This window comes from Nelumbo nucifera, chromosome 6 (assembly GCF_055504915.1).
Source record: "Nelumbo nucifera cultivar China Antique chromosome 6, China Antique-T2T, whole genome shotgun sequence".
Taxonomy (NCBI): Eukaryota; Viridiplantae; Streptophyta; class Magnoliopsida; order Proteales; family Nelumbonaceae; genus Nelumbo; species Nelumbo nucifera.
Genome location: NC_142654.1, coordinates 20,277,533 through 20,295,437, shown reverse-complemented (window position 1 = coordinate 20,295,437; position 17,905 = coordinate 20,277,533). Strand labels below are relative to the sequence as shown.

The 17,905-nt window shown below is 38.8% G+C and overlaps 1 protein-coding gene across 4 annotated transcripts in view; it reads right to left on the bottom strand.

The window, feature by feature from the left end:
* LOC104608427 (actin-related protein 2/3 complex subunit 1B-like) overlaps positions 1-17,905 on the bottom strand; it is a 56,684-nt gene that overhangs the window by 29,662 nt on the left and 9,117 nt on the right. For 3 of the 4 annotated variants that reach the window (XM_088890894.1, XM_088890896.1, XM_088890895.1), the window contains 7 exons: positions 17,745-17,829; positions 17,178-17,247; positions 10,997-11,070; positions 10,838-10,880; positions 4,022-4,103; positions 3,421-3,509; positions 3,202-3,287 (listed from right to left, as the gene is read on the bottom strand). In XM_088890894.1, coding sequence (XP_088747020.1) covers positions 3,202-3,287; positions 3,421-3,509; positions 4,022-4,103; positions 10,838-10,880; positions 10,997-11,070; positions 17,178-17,247; positions 17,745-17,829 — 529 coding nt within the window. The remainder of the gene's footprint in view (positions 1-3,201; positions 3,288-3,420; positions 3,510-4,021; positions 4,104-10,837; positions 10,881-10,996; positions 11,071-17,177; positions 17,248-17,744; positions 17,830-17,905) is intronic. The other variant, XM_019199601.2, reaches the window with a different exon arrangement.

Genomic DNA, 17,905 nt, shown 5'->3' with positions numbered 1-17,905 from the left:
TCTCATTTATATGGGCTCTCCTTTTGTACTTTTCTCTACACCTTTATTTGTACTATGGATCTTTTATTATTAATTCCGAAATAAAAAGGTATTTGCTTCAAAGTTGAGGAAGTGACCTGTTTTACTTGAAGTGAAAATTTTTAACTGATGCAGAGCCTAATGGAGTTGTTAATGGACAAGAAGGCCCAGTACATAAACCAATAGGTCCCTAATGCTCAGTTTGAAAGGAGTACAAATACAAATGTTTGAGTGCAGAACTTTGCATTTTGTATTATTTTATATGTATTTGCACTGTACATATTTGTATTTGTACTTTTTTCCAAATTGAGAATAAAGTAATAAACATGTTTCCATGTACCTAAAGTAGTATGAATTGATAAAAAATGCTTTTATCACATACTTCAAAAATAGTCTTCAATTAAGAGATCAATTTTAGAAAATCTTAAATCTTGCTCATAGAATTACACAATTCAGGCATACTTTTTTCATTTGATGTATTCAATTTAAGAAAACTGAAGTACAAGTTTATCACTTTATTTGTGGTCTTATTTTGAAGTCCTAGAATTTGTTTATTAGGTTTGACTTGGGTAATAATTTTCCATTATTTGTTAAAGATCTTAGCATCTCATGCACTAAAGATATTTCTAAAAGTTATAGAGTTGTAAAGAGTAGTGTGGGAGGAAGAGAAAGTGGGTTATGGGAGAATGGGGTGTGTTACAGTTCACACCCATAAAGTTCCTTTTATATTAGAGAAGAAAAATTACATTCATGCCCCTAAATAGGAGCCCAAATACAAATAAGAAAGATATAAAGACAATAATGCTCCTATGCACAATTCATATTCTCAATGTTCCCTCTTAAGTTGAGCATAGATGTCTGTCATGCCTAGCTTGCTTGGGTTTCTATCAAGTTTCGGCTTGTGGAGACCTGGAGACCCTTGGTGAAACAATCAACAAGTTAATCTTTTAACTTGGAAAATGGCACAGATATTTCTCTATTGGCTATCTTTTCTCTAATGAAGTGTCTGTCAACCTCAATGTGCTTTGTGCGGTCATGTTGAACAGGATTATGGGAAATGTTTATAGCAGCTCGGTTATCACATTATAGTCTCATTGGGGCTTCAGATTGGATCCCAATCTTAGATAACAAGGTCTTCAGCCATAGTAATTCTGACACACCATGAGCCACAGAACAACATTACCTCCAAGATACAACATTACCTCCCACCAGTATATTCAGCCATATTCGACTTCAACACTAGGTTAGGCTATAATAGGTTGTTTTTTACTTCTCCAAGATACAACATTACCTTTCACCAGTATATAGTAACTAAAGGTGGATCTCCTATCATTTATAGAATTTGCCCAATTAGCATCAGTATAAGCCTCGACCTTGAGATGTCCAAGGTTGGAGTGCAACATTCCTTTGCCTGAACACCCCTTTAGGTAGGTAAGAATCCTATTGATAGATTGCATATGTAAAGTTCTGGGATTATGCATTTATTGACTAACCATGCTTACAACATAGGATATACTAGGTTGGGTCAAGCACAAGTAGAGATGCCGCCCAATAAGTCTCTAGTAGACATCCTTGTCTAGAAGAATGACTCCCCATCATTAGCACGCAGTTTATGGTTGGGGTCAAATGGGAGTTTCAATTAGCTTGCACCCTACCTTTGCAACCCCATGAAGGAGATCAAGGACATACTTTCTCTGTGAAATGAAAATCCCTTCCTTTGACCTTGCCACTTCAATTCCAAGAAAGTATTTGAGATTCCTGAGATCTTTGATCTCAAATTTAGAAGTAAGAAATGACTTTAGTTGGTTTATCTTAGAGTAATCATCTCCATTGACAACAATATCATCAACATACACTATCAACAGAGTCACTAGGCCATTAACCCTTCTTATGAAAAGAGTATGATTTGCTTGTGATTGTTTGAACCCGATTCTAAGAACAACTTGCCTGAATTTGTCAAGTTAGGCTCTAGGAGACTACTTAAGACCATAAAGAGATTTTTTTAGATAGCAAACCTTCCCCTCACTGTTAAGGAAGCTTATCCCTAGGGGAAGATTCATATAGACCTTCTGTTGAAGATCTCCATTAAGGAAGGTATTCTTTACATACATCTGGTATAAAATCCATGAATAACAAGCAACAAGAGACATAATGACTCAAATAGAGTTCATTTTGGCTATGGGGGAAAAGGTCTCCTGATAGCCAATCCCATATGTTTGGGTGTACCCTTTTGCTACCAACATAGCTTTATATCTTTCAATCGATACATCAGCCTGGTGTTTTATAGTATACACCTACTTGTAGACAATGCATTTTAGTGATGAGGAATCATAAGAAACATAGTTAGTGATGGGGTAGGCAATGCATTTTCTTTTTCCTTTTTGGATTATAATGGGAAGGTCAAGATCAGATTGTGAGATATCAAGCTGAATAACAATATGAATAGGAAGTTCAGGTTTGTTTTTAGAATTACCTTGAGGTGGGTAATTAGATTGTTGTGGACATTTAACCTTAAGTCTAACCTTCCCTTTGAAACTTATAAACCACTATTGTCAGGACTATTGCTGAGGAATAGGGGGAGGGGAAGGACCAAGAATACTAGTACAGTGTTACTACAATTGGAAAGGGAGGAGGATGGATTGGGAATGTCCATAGAGATAGGAACAAGGAAACTAAAAAGAGTCCAATCTTTACTAACACTCTCCCCTTGAAGAAAATGATGAGCGGGCTAGAAATACAGAGTAGACTCAAGGAATGTGACATCCTTAGATACATACTCTTAGTTAGAGTGGGGATCAAAGCACTTGTACCCTCTTTGGACTGGAGAGTAACCCAGAAAAGCACACTTAATAGATTTAGGGTCAAGTTTGAGATGAGAAAGACTCATGTCATGAACAAAACAACTACAACCAAAGACTCTAAGAGGAAGATAGAACATGGGGTCATTATGGTAAAGAAATTAGTGAGGTGATTGAAGGAGAAATGTCTGTGAAGGAAGTTTGTTAATGAGATACACTACTACTTTAACTATATCTCCCTAGAAGCAGGTTGGCACATGCATTTTAGTAGCAATGAATAACAATACATTTAATGCTTTGCTAGTTTCATCAATAAATAGAAATACATTAAACGAATTAATTTCCCAACATATATAGTAATGGACTTAATATGAAGATGGCATACCATATACCAGTTTCATCTGCTGAGAAAACCATGGGTTTACAACTAAAGCCAACACCTATTAATATTCTCTCAGAAAGAAATAGGACCTGGGACAGAAGCTCATGTAAGTGCTAAGACAAACTGCAGTGAACTAAATCAATTTGAACAGTAACAAGAACTAGATATACTTGGGTAGAACATTCAAAAATGTAATGCTAACAAGAGAGGATTCTGACCCACATCACGGAGAGGTAAATCACGGAATGCTACATTTTGGGTGAGAGGAGAAGGGCCAACATCACCAACAAAGTAGATCATAGAATTGTGACCTGAAAAGTGATACAAATGGTAGTCTGATCAAGAAATTGTTGTTTTCATATACTTATTTTGTACTAGAAGTTTATAATCAAGTTTAAGCATCTATAGAACATGTAGATCTAAGTGCAGAAACTTTGGCATGTGCAGACAATGGAGATGAAAACCCAGGAAGAATTCAAAGAATACTTAGGTATCGAAAAGGAAAAGTCCAATTCAACTTGAGCATATGTAAAATGGAATCATAGAAAATCCCAGGAAGAATTCAAAGAATACTAAAATATTCCTTGCATTATGTGGAGAGTGTTTCCTATAATTTATAATTGATTCAAATCAATGCTGGAAATGTAGGTCATGTTGGCATTGTCCTATTGGAACAATTCTGGTGTTTGGGGAACAAAAAGGAAAATATATTTTGCTCCTGGGAACACCAAATGTGTTTCAATGGAGCATTACAAAACTTCATCATGGATTCCACAATGATTTCCCCCTCATAAAAGAGCTGCATGGGAGAAAATTTTCTGACCTACATAAGCTAAGGTATTGCCACTAGGAGACCACTTTACACCAAATGTCCAGCAAAATGAGAGATCAAGTTGAATGATTTCCTGCATCAACAGAGTAAAATGAAGAAAAGGAAAAATAAGTAAATACATAAATCCATACAATATGATATTAAACTACAAAGATAATAGTTCCCAACCTTTAAATGTGGAGACGTAATTATGTTAAAAGATCAAATTAATCAGTCCCCCTTCCATCCCCAAAAAAAGTTCAAACAGCGAAGGAACTTTCCTTAAACAATGTCTGTTTAATATAAATTTTAAGGATATAAATAACTTGATACAAATTACTAATAAAACAAGCTCCTCAACCAAAAATATTTTCTTTTCCCCAATACAACACATGTTTTGTAGTTACTCTTAAGATTTTGACCATAGATTATTTTGAAGGCATTTCAATTAATTCAATTCTCAAAGAATGACAGACCATCACTAACTCAATATGATTCATTCACAGGTTTTGGGATAGGATAGTTCCCCTCATGGAAGTATCACTTGGGAAACTGGGGCCCTCAGGGCTTAGAGGTACTTTCAGAGTCATGCATTCAACAGAACCATGTATTCTGGTTCAGTTGGGTGTTAAGACTCGACTCATGCTGAGATTTGCATTTGTCCCTTCTCCAAGGCCTTCTACTGAAATACTTTCTGGGCCTTCTGAATTTTATGATTGAGAAAGATTCCGTGGTTGTTATAAGCTAGACATTTGATGGTTCATAATAAAGTTCAGAACTGTATAGGTTATAGTTTCAGAATAAAAGAAAGAGAGAAAGATAAGGAGAGAAGAGAGAGGAAGAGAGAAGGAGAGAAGAAGAAAGGCTGGTTCGACTAGAGAGAAAAATCTCGCCTTCTAGTTGGCCAGGTTATATTTATAGTCTTCTATATTAAACACAAATTGACTTTTATGCCCCTACTTAAGTATGGGACACCCCACTTAACTTAACATTACACCTCATACTAAACATAAACAAAATGACTAATCTTCCCCTATACAGTTGACGTCAACACTCCCCTCAAGCTGGTGAGTATATGTCATATATTACCAGCTTGTTACATATATAGTCCACTCTTGCCTGACTCAACCCTTTGGTGAACAAATCTGCCCATTGACTTCTTATGTTAACATATGTTGTACTTGTCACTCCACTAAGAACCTTCTCTCTCACAAAGTGGCAATCAACTTCTGTGTTTTGTTCTCTCATGAAAAGCTAAATTAGAGGAGGTGTGGACTGCAGCTTGGTTGTCACAATGAAGTTTCATTGGAGTGTCAATCAAGTACCCCATCTCCTGTAGAAGATTTCTCAACCACACTAGTTCACAGGTTGTATGTGCCATGGCTCTGTATTCAGCTTTTGCTCTGCTTCTTGCCACCACTCTCTATTTCTTACTCTTCCATGTCACCAAATTACCCCCAAGAAAGGTACAATAACCTGTAGTGGACCTTTTGTTAGATACAAAACCAGCCCAATCAGCATCGGTTTATCCCTCTATTTCAAGGTTTCCTCCACTCTTGTATAACAAGCCACGACCAGGAGCTTCCTTCAAATACCTTACAATCTTTAGAATTGCATCCCAATGTGGAACCCAAGGATTCTGCATAAACTAACTCACCACACTAACTACAAATGAAATGTCTGGACGAGTAATGGTTAGGTAGTTTAGCTTACCCACCAACCTTTTGTACTTTCATGGATCTTCAAACTCCTCACTTGTATCATTACTCAACTTGATATTCAATTTGATGGGTGTTTCAGCTGGTTTGGCACCCAACAACCCTGTCTCCTCTAGTAGGTCAAGAACATATTTCCTTTGGCACAAGTTAATACCATACTTGGACCTCGCTACCTCTATCCCTAAGAAATATCTTAGTTTACCAAGGTTCTTTGTTTGGAAGTGATCATGCAAAATGGTCTTCAACCTATCAATCTCGAGCCTGTCACTTCCAATAATAACAATATCATCTACACATACCACCAATAAAATCTTCCCAGCACCAAAACCATAGTTGAATACTAAATGGTTGACCTGGCATTGTTTCATGGCAAATTTCTTCACTACTTCACTGAATCTGCCAAACCATGCACAAGGAGACTTTTTAAGTCCATAAATAGCTTTCTTGAGCCTACACACCTTACTATCCTCCCCCTGAGCAACAAACCCGAGTGGTTGCTCCATATACACCTCCTCAAGAATATCACCATGCAAAAAAGCATTCTTAATATCAAGCTGAAACAAAGGCCAATCATACATAGCAGCTAGAGATATCAAAACATGAACTGAACCAATCTTGGCAACAGGAGAGAAAGTATCTATGTAGTCAATAGCATATAACTGTGAATAACCCTTGGCAACCAACTGAGCTTTCAACTGCTTAGCACTACCATCGGGTAAATATTTGATAGTGAATATCCACTTACATTTGACAACATACTTACCAGGAGGAAGAGTGGTGAGGTCCCACGTATGATTATGAGCAAGAGTGGAGAGTTTGTCTTCCATCGCTTGGTGCCATCCTGGAGAGATAAGGGCTTCTTGGACATCCTTAGGAACAGAAACAAAAGATAACAACAAAACAAATTGTTGATGGGAAGGAGAAAGGTGAGATACAGAAACATAATTAGATATAGGATGAAGGGTGCAACTACGTTTACTTTTCCGTAGGGCAATGGGAAGGTAAAGATAAAAAATGGGGTGTGATGGTGCTGCAAAAATAACTACTGGATCCATCGATGGTGAAGAAGCTGGAGGAGCCAGTGCATGTCGACGCGTATACACTTGCTAGATAGGTGATCGTTTAGCGGGAAGTGGCACCGGAGGCAAAGACGTGGTCGCAGCTGGAACAAGAGGAATGAGATCCTCAACAGGAACAAGAAGAAGAAGAAGACGAAGAAGAAGAAGAAGAAGAAGAAGAAGAAGAGACATCCGACCCAGAAAAGAAGGGAATCGACCCAAAGAAAGTAACATTAGGACACACAAAGCAATGTCGAGAACTGGGATTATAACACTTATACCCTTTTTAGGTCCTAGAATAGCCAAGGAAGACACAGTAGATCGTGCATCTAATTTGTCCAATCCAGGGCCAAGATTATGAACGAAACACACACCCAAAAATCTTGGGAGTAAGAGGAAAAGGGGACAATGTAGGAAACAAAACTGAGAAGGGAGACTGACCATCAAGGATGGACATAGTATTCTGTTAATAAGGAAGCAAGATGTAAGCACAACATCACTCCAAAAACATTTGGGTACATTCATATGGTGCAACAGGGGCCGAGCAGTTTCCAAGAGGTGGCGGCTCTTCCATTAAGCTACCCCATTTTTTTAGGGGTGTAAGAGTAAGAGGTTTGATGAATAATACCATGTTGTTCTAAACATTATTGAAAAGACGTATAAAAATATTCTCGGCCATTATCGAAATGTTGGATTTTAATATGTACACCAAATTGAGTGCAAATTTCAGCATGAAACTTTTGGAAGATTGAAAATAATTCACTCATTTCTTTCATAAGATAAAGCCATGTCATCCTTGAATAATCATCAACAAAAATAACAAAACTACTTGTAACCATTGTGTGACGCTATTTTATTTGGCCCCCAAATGTCCGAATGGACCAAAGAAAAAGGACTCAGCATACGACTATTGACTCTAGGACTAAAGGGAACCCGATGATGTTTCTCATACTGACACGACTCATAATCCAAAGTAGGAATACGATTCAATGCTGGAACATGTTGCTTAAGAGCATTAAGAGATGGATGACCAAGTCTGCAGTGCCATTGGAGAGGAGAAAAAGATGACTAAAGTGTTGTTGACAAACCACCACCACCATCAAGATAATACAGTCCACCACCTTCATGTCCTCCACTAATCTTCATCCCTATCTTGAGATCCTGAAAAACACAAGATGAGGGGTAAAAGGTGATAGAGCAATTAAGAGACTTGGTCAATTTACTAACAGACATAAGATTAAAGGGAGCTTGGGAACATACAAAACTAAAGACAAAGAGAGTGAACCAGTGTTAACATCACCAATACCACATATAGAAGAAGTGGAACCATTAGCAAGGGTAACAGTGTGGGTTGCAGAGGATGAAGAAAGGGAAGAGAACACACCTGGAGTCCTAGTCATATGATCGCAAGCTCCAGAATCAATGATCCAATGGGAAGGTTTGGATGCCAGAGAAGCCATATCTGAGTAGGCAAGTGTACTTGGCTGATATGTAGCCTAGATCAACCGTTGATATTCATTACGTGGAATGCTCATCATCTATTGTTTGGAGGCATCCATTGATGGAGAAGGTGTCTAATTGGCCTGTTGATTCTCTTGTTCCATACCACCACTAGCCACTACATGATTTGCCCAGGTTGAAGGTGGGTCATGTAGATCATAGCAAAAATTAATAGTATGTCCTTCCATACCACAATGTGTACACCTTCTCAGACCATTACTACATCCTCTACCATGAGCTCCCCTTGAATCTCGATCTCCAATATGCCCACCACCACGGCTGTACATGTGTCCACCACCACTGCGATTGTACATGTGTCCACCACCACCACTACGGCCTGGCTGAACATGATGAGTTACTCTACCACCACGACCTCCCCTCTTGTCACTGCAAAAGCAAACCTATCTGATATGATGGAGTTCTCCAGAGGTCAAACAGAAATCCTCTGGAGATGGGAAAACACCTCTACAAGAGAAGGGAGGGCAGACCCACCTAGTTTCTGTGCTCTCGCTGGTTCATATTCAGACTTCAGTCCCACTAAAAATCCAGTTACATCAAGCTGCTCTCTTTGTTGTTGCTGAATTTTGACATCAGATTTAAGGGGGTGGTACACATTCAACTCATTCTTGAGATTTCTCAGACTAGCATAGTACTCCTCAAGATTCTTATTACCCTATTGCAAGTTAAAATACTCTTGAAAGAGCTGGTATACTCTAGTGGTGTTGTTTTGCCCTGAGTAAAGCTTTTTTTCATGATCCCAAATCTCCTTGGCTGTGTCTAAGGACATGAAGTTCACATTAATCTTAGGTTCCATGTCGTTCCATAACCAAGTCATAATTTGTGCATCTTTTTGTTCCGAATCACTGTAGTCCTGAGAATCAACTAGAGGTTTGTCTCCTCTCACATGCTTAACATTATTCTTAGCCCTAAGAGAAATTTCAACAGATTTGGCCCAAGACACATAATTCTCTCCATTCAGTTTGATGGAGGTCATTTGCACATTCAAGTAATCAGGGGGAATCATAACAGACTTGTGTTCACTACTGTCTCCCATGGATGCCATAATTTTTTTTTCTTTCCACACTAATATGTTACCCTACCTTACCAATAATCACCACACTGCACTCCTATGGCTGAATGATCACCACTGTTCCACTCATACGGCTGACCATTGCTGAAACATTCACTGTCACAGGTTTCAGCGATGATAGTCACCACTATTCTCCACTTTCGACACCACACAAAAAAATCACACACAAAGACATCAGACCAACACTCCACACATCTGAAACTAGGTCTTCAACCCATCTATCTGAACCACACATCTGAACTTAGATCACGAAACTACTGTAGCAACCCTCTTCGGTCCATCAAGTAGAGGGTTTTCTACCAGCCACCTGAAACCACCACACCACAATCAATCGGAGGCATTAAAACCTCCAGAAGGAAAAAACAACCACTCCTTTTCAGCCTTTTTGTCAAACTCCAAGAAACCTAAGAGAATTCTGCAGAATACTAAACTAGGGTGCGCAGAAGCCTATACAAATCTAAACTGATTTAACCTGGCTCTGATACCATGGTAAAGTTCAGAACTGTATAGGTTATAGTTTCAGAATAAGAGAGAGAGAGAAGAAAGGCTGGTTCAACTAGAGAGAAAAATCTCACCTCTCTAGTTGGCCAGGTTATATTTATATTCTTCTATATTAAACACAAATTGACTCTTGTGCCCCTAATTAAGTATGAGACACATCACTTAATTTAACATTACACCTCATACTAAACATAAAAAAAATGACTAATCTGCCCCTATACAGTTGACACTAACAGTTCAGATAACAGATAATCCCTAGTCATTGCAACATCAAATCAAATAGGTTACGGCGTTGGTCTCCAGAATGGGCACCTCATTCAATGGACCATAAGGTCAGTTAATAAAATCTGATAATTTCACAAAGAGAAGATTTAAGAAGAGCAACTTGTAGTCGGTTATCTGATTCCAAGTTAGCTTTTCTCTGCTTTTCTTGGTACTGTCATTTTCTTGTCAGTTTGGTAGGCTTTTTTGTGTTTTATCATCTCTTTTTTTCTTCTAACAGCTGATCCATTGTAAGTTTCAGCTTGTGACTTAACCAATAGATTCTTTGATTCACTATTGATCAACAACTAGTGGTCACAACTCAGTAAGGTCACCATCATATGAAGGGAGCATTTCATCAATGAAGTGGTGTCAGATGGGACTTGTGGTAATACAATATTGGTTTATGGGCGTTAAGGGATTCTTGTTGAAAATTCTTTCTAAACTTCCACATCTAAGCCTTCCCATCAATGATGAATCTACATGCAACAGAATAAGAGAAGATTTGCATAGCGACATGTCAGTGCACATAAAGAAGACATTATCTAAACAATAGCAGGCTTGAATTCAATGTACAGAATATAATACAGGCATCATTTTCTCTCAACATATTTAATTTGTTATACATGTATTGATATGCTGAAGAGAAGAGATTTTTATCAGTAATAAATATATGCAGAAGAGAAGATAGCTTTTAGACCTCCCCGAATTTTGGATCAGAAGACACACTTGTTCCTGAATCCCTGGACATTAGCCAAAAAGGAAGAAAAAAGATATGTTAGTGCAAAATATCCCAACAGATTGTTAGATTCCTAATATAGGGAATCTAATATGCTTCTACAACTTAGTTATAACATACCTTGAATCAACACCTTTGATTAAAGTGGAGAAAACTCGGCATTTTCCATCAATAGATGTTGTTGCAAGAAGGATCTGTGTTTATATTAGTTAATAAATACCTAGAATATAATAAATGCTTGTATTGAGACCTAAAACTAAGAATTGTAAATGCTCAATCATCCAAAGATCATAATGCAAACATTGGTAGACAAAGTAATGGGTTCATAAATTCAAATTTAAATTCACAAACCTATGGAGCAGAATTTAGCCAAAATTCCTAATTAGAAGAACCCAAACTCCTATAAGCAAAATCAACGATGTGCCTGTTCTTCTGCTTAAACATGGGCCTACGTAGAAACCTTGGATCCCCCTTGAAATCACCTAATGAATAAAATGTTGATACTTATAATCTTGGTCCAAGGATTAAGACCCTATAATATATTCAGAATTTTAACTCTGGTGTTAATTATTACCAGAACAAAAACTAGACACTATTAACCAAATTCTTTTGTGAAAGCTAAACTACTGTAGCCGAAGTAGCAGAAAGGAGAAGGAGAAGAAGAAATGTTGGAATGTCGAACTGTACTAACCAGTCGACCATGTTATTATTTATATTTGAATGAAGTACAAGATACAAGTAATTACTGGAATGCCCCTGATTAGTGATGGGACACCCAGTAACTTAAAACATTAAACAGGCTTAGGCCCATTAACACATGCCCAGCTATAGGATAACTTGAACTTAAGTATGGGCTAATAAGAACTCTTATCAGCCGAACACTCATACAAAGAGACATCATTCAACATTCTAACACTCCCCCTCAAGCTAAGCATGAATATCAATCATGTTTAGCTTGCCAAGTATGTCCCTGAACTTTGTTGTTGCCAGCCCTTTAGTCAATACATCTGCAATTTGCATCTCTGATGGAGTATAAGGCACACAGAGTTCTCTTGAAACAATTCTCTCTCTGACAAAGTGTCGATCAATTTCAATATGTTTTGTCCTGTCATGCTGCACGGGATTGTTGGCAATGTTGATAGCAGCTTTATTATCACAATACAGCCTGAGAGGACCCTCAGCCTTAATACCAAGCTCATTAAGAAGAGTTCTGAGCCATAAGAGTTCAGCTACCCCGTGTGCCATAGCTCGATATTCTGCTTCTGCACTCGAACTAGCCACAACATTCTGCTTCTTACTGCGCCATGTGACCAGGTTCCCTCCCACAAATGTACAATATCCTGAAGTTGATTTTCTGTCTCCCACAGAACCAGCCCAATCTGCATCAGTACAAGCTTCAATTTCAATTCTATTGTTTTTCCTGAAGAGAATTCCATTTCCTAGGCAAGTCTTCAAGACCTGAGAATCCTTTCAATTGCTTTCATATGAGGGGTCTTTGGAGAGTGCATAAATTGACTGACAACATGCACAGCATAAGCAATATCTGGCCGAGTGAGGGATAAGTATATCAGCTCCCCTACCAATTTTTGGTATCTCTCTCTATCACAGTAGTCCTCCCCTACTGATTCCTGCAGGCCATGATTCTGTTCTATTGGAGTATCTACTGGCCTGCACCCCATCATGCCTGTTTCCTCTAGGAGGTCAAGAACATACTTCCGCTGACATATGTAGATTCCCTCTCTTGACCTGGCAACTTCAATCCCAAGAAAATATCTCAAATGACCCAAGTCTTTGATCTCAAATTCAGAAGCTAGAAACTCCTTCAGTCTTTTTATCTCTTCCAAGTCATTCCCAGTAATTACCATATCATCCACATAAACAATGAGTGCAGTAAGTTTGCTATCCTGTCTCCTTATGAACAAGGTATAGTCTGCACCACTCTGAGTGTACCCCACTTTCTTCATGGCCCCACAGAGCCTCTCAAACCATGCACGGGGAGATTGCTTCAACCCATATAATGCTTTCCTCAGTTTGCACACCTTTCTACCAAAGTCATAGCCTGGTGGAGGTTCCATAAATACCTCTTCATGAAGGTCACCATTTAAGAAGGCATTCTTCACATCCGGCTGATGAAGTTCCCATGAAAAATTTGCTGCTAGTGACAATAGAACCCGAATTGTGTTGAGCTTTGCTACTGGGGCAAAGGTTTCTTTGTAGTCAATCCCTTCTTTCTGAGTAAACCCCTTTGCCACAAGTCTGGCCTTGTACCTTTCAATGGACCTGTCCTCCCTGTGCTTTACAGTAAACACCCACTTGCACCCAACAATGGTCTTCCCCTCTAGCAGATCCACTAATTCCCAAGTTCTTGCTTTCATTAGGGCTTTCATCTCTTCATTCATAGCTTCTTTCCACCTTGGATCAGACACGACCTCTGAGTACCTAGAAGGAACACACACAGAAGAAAGAGCAGACACAAAGGAGTGATAGGCAGGAGATAAATGTGAGTAGGAAACAAAATCAGCAATGGGGTGCCGGGTGGTGCAAGAGCGGATAGGCTTACGGAGAGCAATAGGAAGATCCAAATCAAAAGTATGAGATTTGGAATTACCTTGGATTGTACAGACAGATTGATCTGAGTCCAACTGGTTGTTGTCATGAGGTTGAGGGCCCCTTTTTCTTCTGTTGTATGTAAGTATCTCTTTTTGTTGCCTATTGGAGCCTTCAGGAACATCTGCAGCATCAGGAGAGGTAACCGACACAGTGGGAGCCTCACTGGGTTGACCCGGAATGTCACAACAAGGAGTAGGAGGAGAGGATGGAAGACCCGAGGCAGATAGGGAAACAAAAAAGGAGGGAGAATGAGAATACTCTTCCATCCCACTAGTCTCCCCCTGAAGAGGATTCTGAGAAGACTGAAAATAGGGTTGAGACTCAAAGAAGACCACATCTCTGGTGACATACTTTCTCTTGGAGACAGGGTCATAACACTTGTAACCCTTTTGTGTAGGAGAGTACCCCAAGAATATTCCCTTTGTAGCCTTAGGATCCAACTTGGTCTTCTTTGGATCCTTCACATGTATGAAACATATACAGCCAAAGACCCGAGGAGGAAGGGGAAAGTCTGGAAGAGTGGGGCACAAAACAGAGAAAGGGGTTTTCATACCCAACACCTTAGATGGCATCCGGTTTATCAGATATGATGCAGAAAGTACAACTTGAGACCAGTATTGCTTGGGAACTTTGTGCTGGAATAGTAAGGCTCGAGCTGTCTCCAATAGATGTCTATTCTTGTGCTCAGCAACCCCATTCTGCTAAGGAGTATAAGCACAGGATGACTGATGTACTATGCCAGCATCTTCCATGAATAAGTTCAAGGATTTTTCAAAGTATTCAGCAGCATTGTCTGACCTGAATTGCTTAATCTTCTTATTAAACTGTGTTTCAATCATCTTGCAAAATGCCATGGTTATCCATGGTACTTCATCCCGTCCTTTTAACAGGTAGATCCATGTGCAACGAGAGTAGTGGTCAATAAAACTGATAAAGTATCGGAAGCCATCAAAGGAAACAATAGGTGAAGGGCCCCAGACATTAGAATGAACCAAATCAAAAGGAGCACAAATTTCATTACTGGAAATTGGACACACAGTTCTACATTGTTTTGACATTTGACATACTTCACAGGTTAGACTCTGACTTGGAATGCCCTTAAACAATTTGGGAAACAACATTTCTAATGAAGAGAAAGACACATGACCTAGCCTAGCATGCCAAAGATGCAGCTTAGCTACTGACTCCACACTCTCAGGACTACTAGCAGCAGATGCTTGTAAGGATGAACCGATGTCTGCATCAAGGTAGTAGAGGCCTCCATACTCATGACCGCACCCAATCGTTCTCCTTGTCAATCTGTCCTGGAAGACACAATGAGTAGGAAAAAAGGTTATACTACAGTTCAAATTTTTGGTAAGTTTTGAAACAAACAAAAGATTTGAGGTAAGACTGGGAACATGTAAAACTGATTTAAGAGAGAGGTCCTTGCTTAGGTCAACCATTCCCTTTCCAGAGATAGTGGAGAAAGACCCGTCAGCAACTCTCATCTTATCCTGACCAGACAACAAATGATATGAAGAGAATAGGGAAGACATATGTGTCATGTGGTCAGTAGCACCAGAATCAATAACCCAAGAAGTAGAGTTAATAGATCCAGTGGCACTGAAGGCAGAGGCTGTACCTGATCTGGCAAGAGATGTAGAAGCAAAAGAATTATTTCTTAGACGGGCTAATGCCCTGCTAAGGACCTCTACCTCACTAGCAGTGAAGCCCAAAGTACCAGTTCCAGAGGAATCATCAACCTGTACCATAGGAGAAGAAGACACTGTTGGTGTATTTTGTGAGTTGTCATCATTGTTACTGGTGGCAAAATTCTCACTTGCCACAGGCCTGTTATCTCTAGAAGAAACATCTCTGGGTATTGAAGACATCTTGACTGCAGCCACTGTGCAGGTGACACTGATTAAGACTAGTCGAAGCAGTTCTGAAGGTTCTGAACCAGTTCTGGAGCAGATTCTGATTAACCGAAATGATCACAGCAGATTCTGACAGCACTCGACACAGGTTCAGACTTGCCGAGACTGTCACAGTTCTGAAACAGTTCAGTTACAACAGCAAGCAAGGAGTTCTGGGCTGGTAACCGACCAGAAGCTAAGGATTCTCAACTATTGTGCTATGCAGACTCCACTTGAACTTCGAGTACTGCAACTGTAAAGAGAGTGCCCCTCCTTGCGGCCAATACTAGGACTGCTGACATCAGTCCTCAACTAGGGTTCACAGTGCTGAACAATCTGGAGCTGGCAGCTCCCTAGGTAATCTCACAGCAGTGGTGAGGGGTTTCGGACTGATAACCAACCTGAACTTGGAGTTGTTTACCACTTTGCTATGCTGGTAGAAGTGTTCACAGTGCTGGTAGAACACTAGATAGACTTCACTTGGGCTGAACTGAAACTGCAACAGTTCGGGTACAGTAGCAAGTGAACAGTTCGAGGCTGCAATATTAGCAAGTGAACAGTGGGCTCTGTAGAAGAAGCTAAGTCTGTGCGAGTCTTGCTGGAGCACCGAAGCTGCAACTGTAGAAGAAGCTAAGTCTTTACCACTGTTCTGTGCAAGTCTTTCTGGAGCACCGGAGCTGCAACTGTAGAAAAAGCTAAGCCCCTTTCGTCTAGTGCTAGGACTGCTGAAATCAGTCCTCAACTAGGTCTGTCCTATACAGACCTCTCTTAGTAGCCAAATAGCTACTATTTGCTGGAAATAACCTAGTAAGACATCTACTTCTGGGTCTTACTTCCCTTGAGTCCTACAACCAAGAGAAACCCTAGGTTCGAACTTGCTTTACTCTCTTACACCCCTAGGTCTTCACTGCAGCAACCCAGAAAAGGAAGAGAGAAGATGAAAAGACAGCAAGAGAAGAGAGTGTGTGCCGGCTGAAACCAGGAAGAAGCTAATGCTCTGATACCATGAAAGCTAAACTACTGTAGCCGAAGTAGCAGAAAGGAGAAGAAGGAGAAGAAGAAATGCTGGAATGTCGAATTGTGAATTGTACTAACCAGTCGACCATGTTATTATTTATATTTGAATGAAGTACAAGATACAAGTAATTACTGGAATGCCCCTGATTAGTGATGGGACACCCAGTAACTTAAAACATTAAACAGGCTTAGGCCCATTAACACAGGCCCAGTTACAGGATAACTTGAACTTAAGTATGGGCTAATAAGAACTCTTATCAGCCGAACACTCATACAAAGAGACATCATTCAACATTCTAACATTTTGGGTGAAGAAATTTTATTTTGACCAAATCTAGGACCATATACACTGAACAGTTAGACTGGCCTCTGCTATTGCAAAATGTTTTATTGGGGCCTTAAATTTAGGTACCAACTTAACACACATTAAAAGAATCTTAGAGAGGTGTACTTAGAGTTATCTAATTTCAAATAAATTGATCCATGGATAAATGCATGCTAAATATATAAAAATTTATTTAAACAAGAATTTAAAACAAAAACTTAATGGTCTAAAATAACCTAAGAAAACTATTTATAAGAAAGAAAGAGATCAAATATCAATAATAGAGTTCTGATGCTTAGTAAGAAGTAGTTTCATGAAACCATGTGACCTTCAAAACTATGTTTTGTATGAAGAACATATAAGTCAAAATCTTCATAAGAATATATTTACATGACCACTAAAAGAAAAAAATAAGAGTATACTTGTGAACTGTGAGTAGGGAGGTACATACATTATTAGGATGCCAAGCAACACTTGTCACAGAAGAATCATGTTGTTTCTTGATAACTTTACTGACCCACCTTGAGAAGAGTAAATCATCAAAAAAATAATTGTTATCATTGTAAATAAATACCAAACTTAGAAACAACTTTTAGATCATAAATATTAATGTTTACCTCATTTAATCATTTACACCATATGATACAAGCTTTGTTTTTTTTTTCTATATATATTTGATGCATCAGAAAATACAAATTCAACAATTCAACCACATTTTTTATAGGTCACATAATCTCATTAAAATATTAAGTCAAAAAAAATATTACAAGGAAATTCAGGAGTGTTGATGCTCCCATAGAAATAGGATATCAACTTTAAAAGTTTATAGAGAACACTAAATGATTTATTAATGTTCCAACAACATGAGTGTATTTAAATTATTATTTTGTGAAGTAGAAAGATAACCAAAATTTAGCACTGTGAGGGAAAGTAATGGAACTTCAGTAAAACACTAGAAACAGAAAACAAAATAAGGATATAATTAGCAAGAAAAAAAAAGAAAGAAAACACCACTTACCAATTATTATCTTGCTCATAGTAGCATATACACACAGTTTTAGCTCCACTTCCAACAGCAAACTTGTTTTCTGAAGAGCAAATAACTGATTTAATAAGAACTATGAGCATTAGATGGTAAGGCAAACTTGACCTTTATGAGCAAAATTTCTAACATAAAAC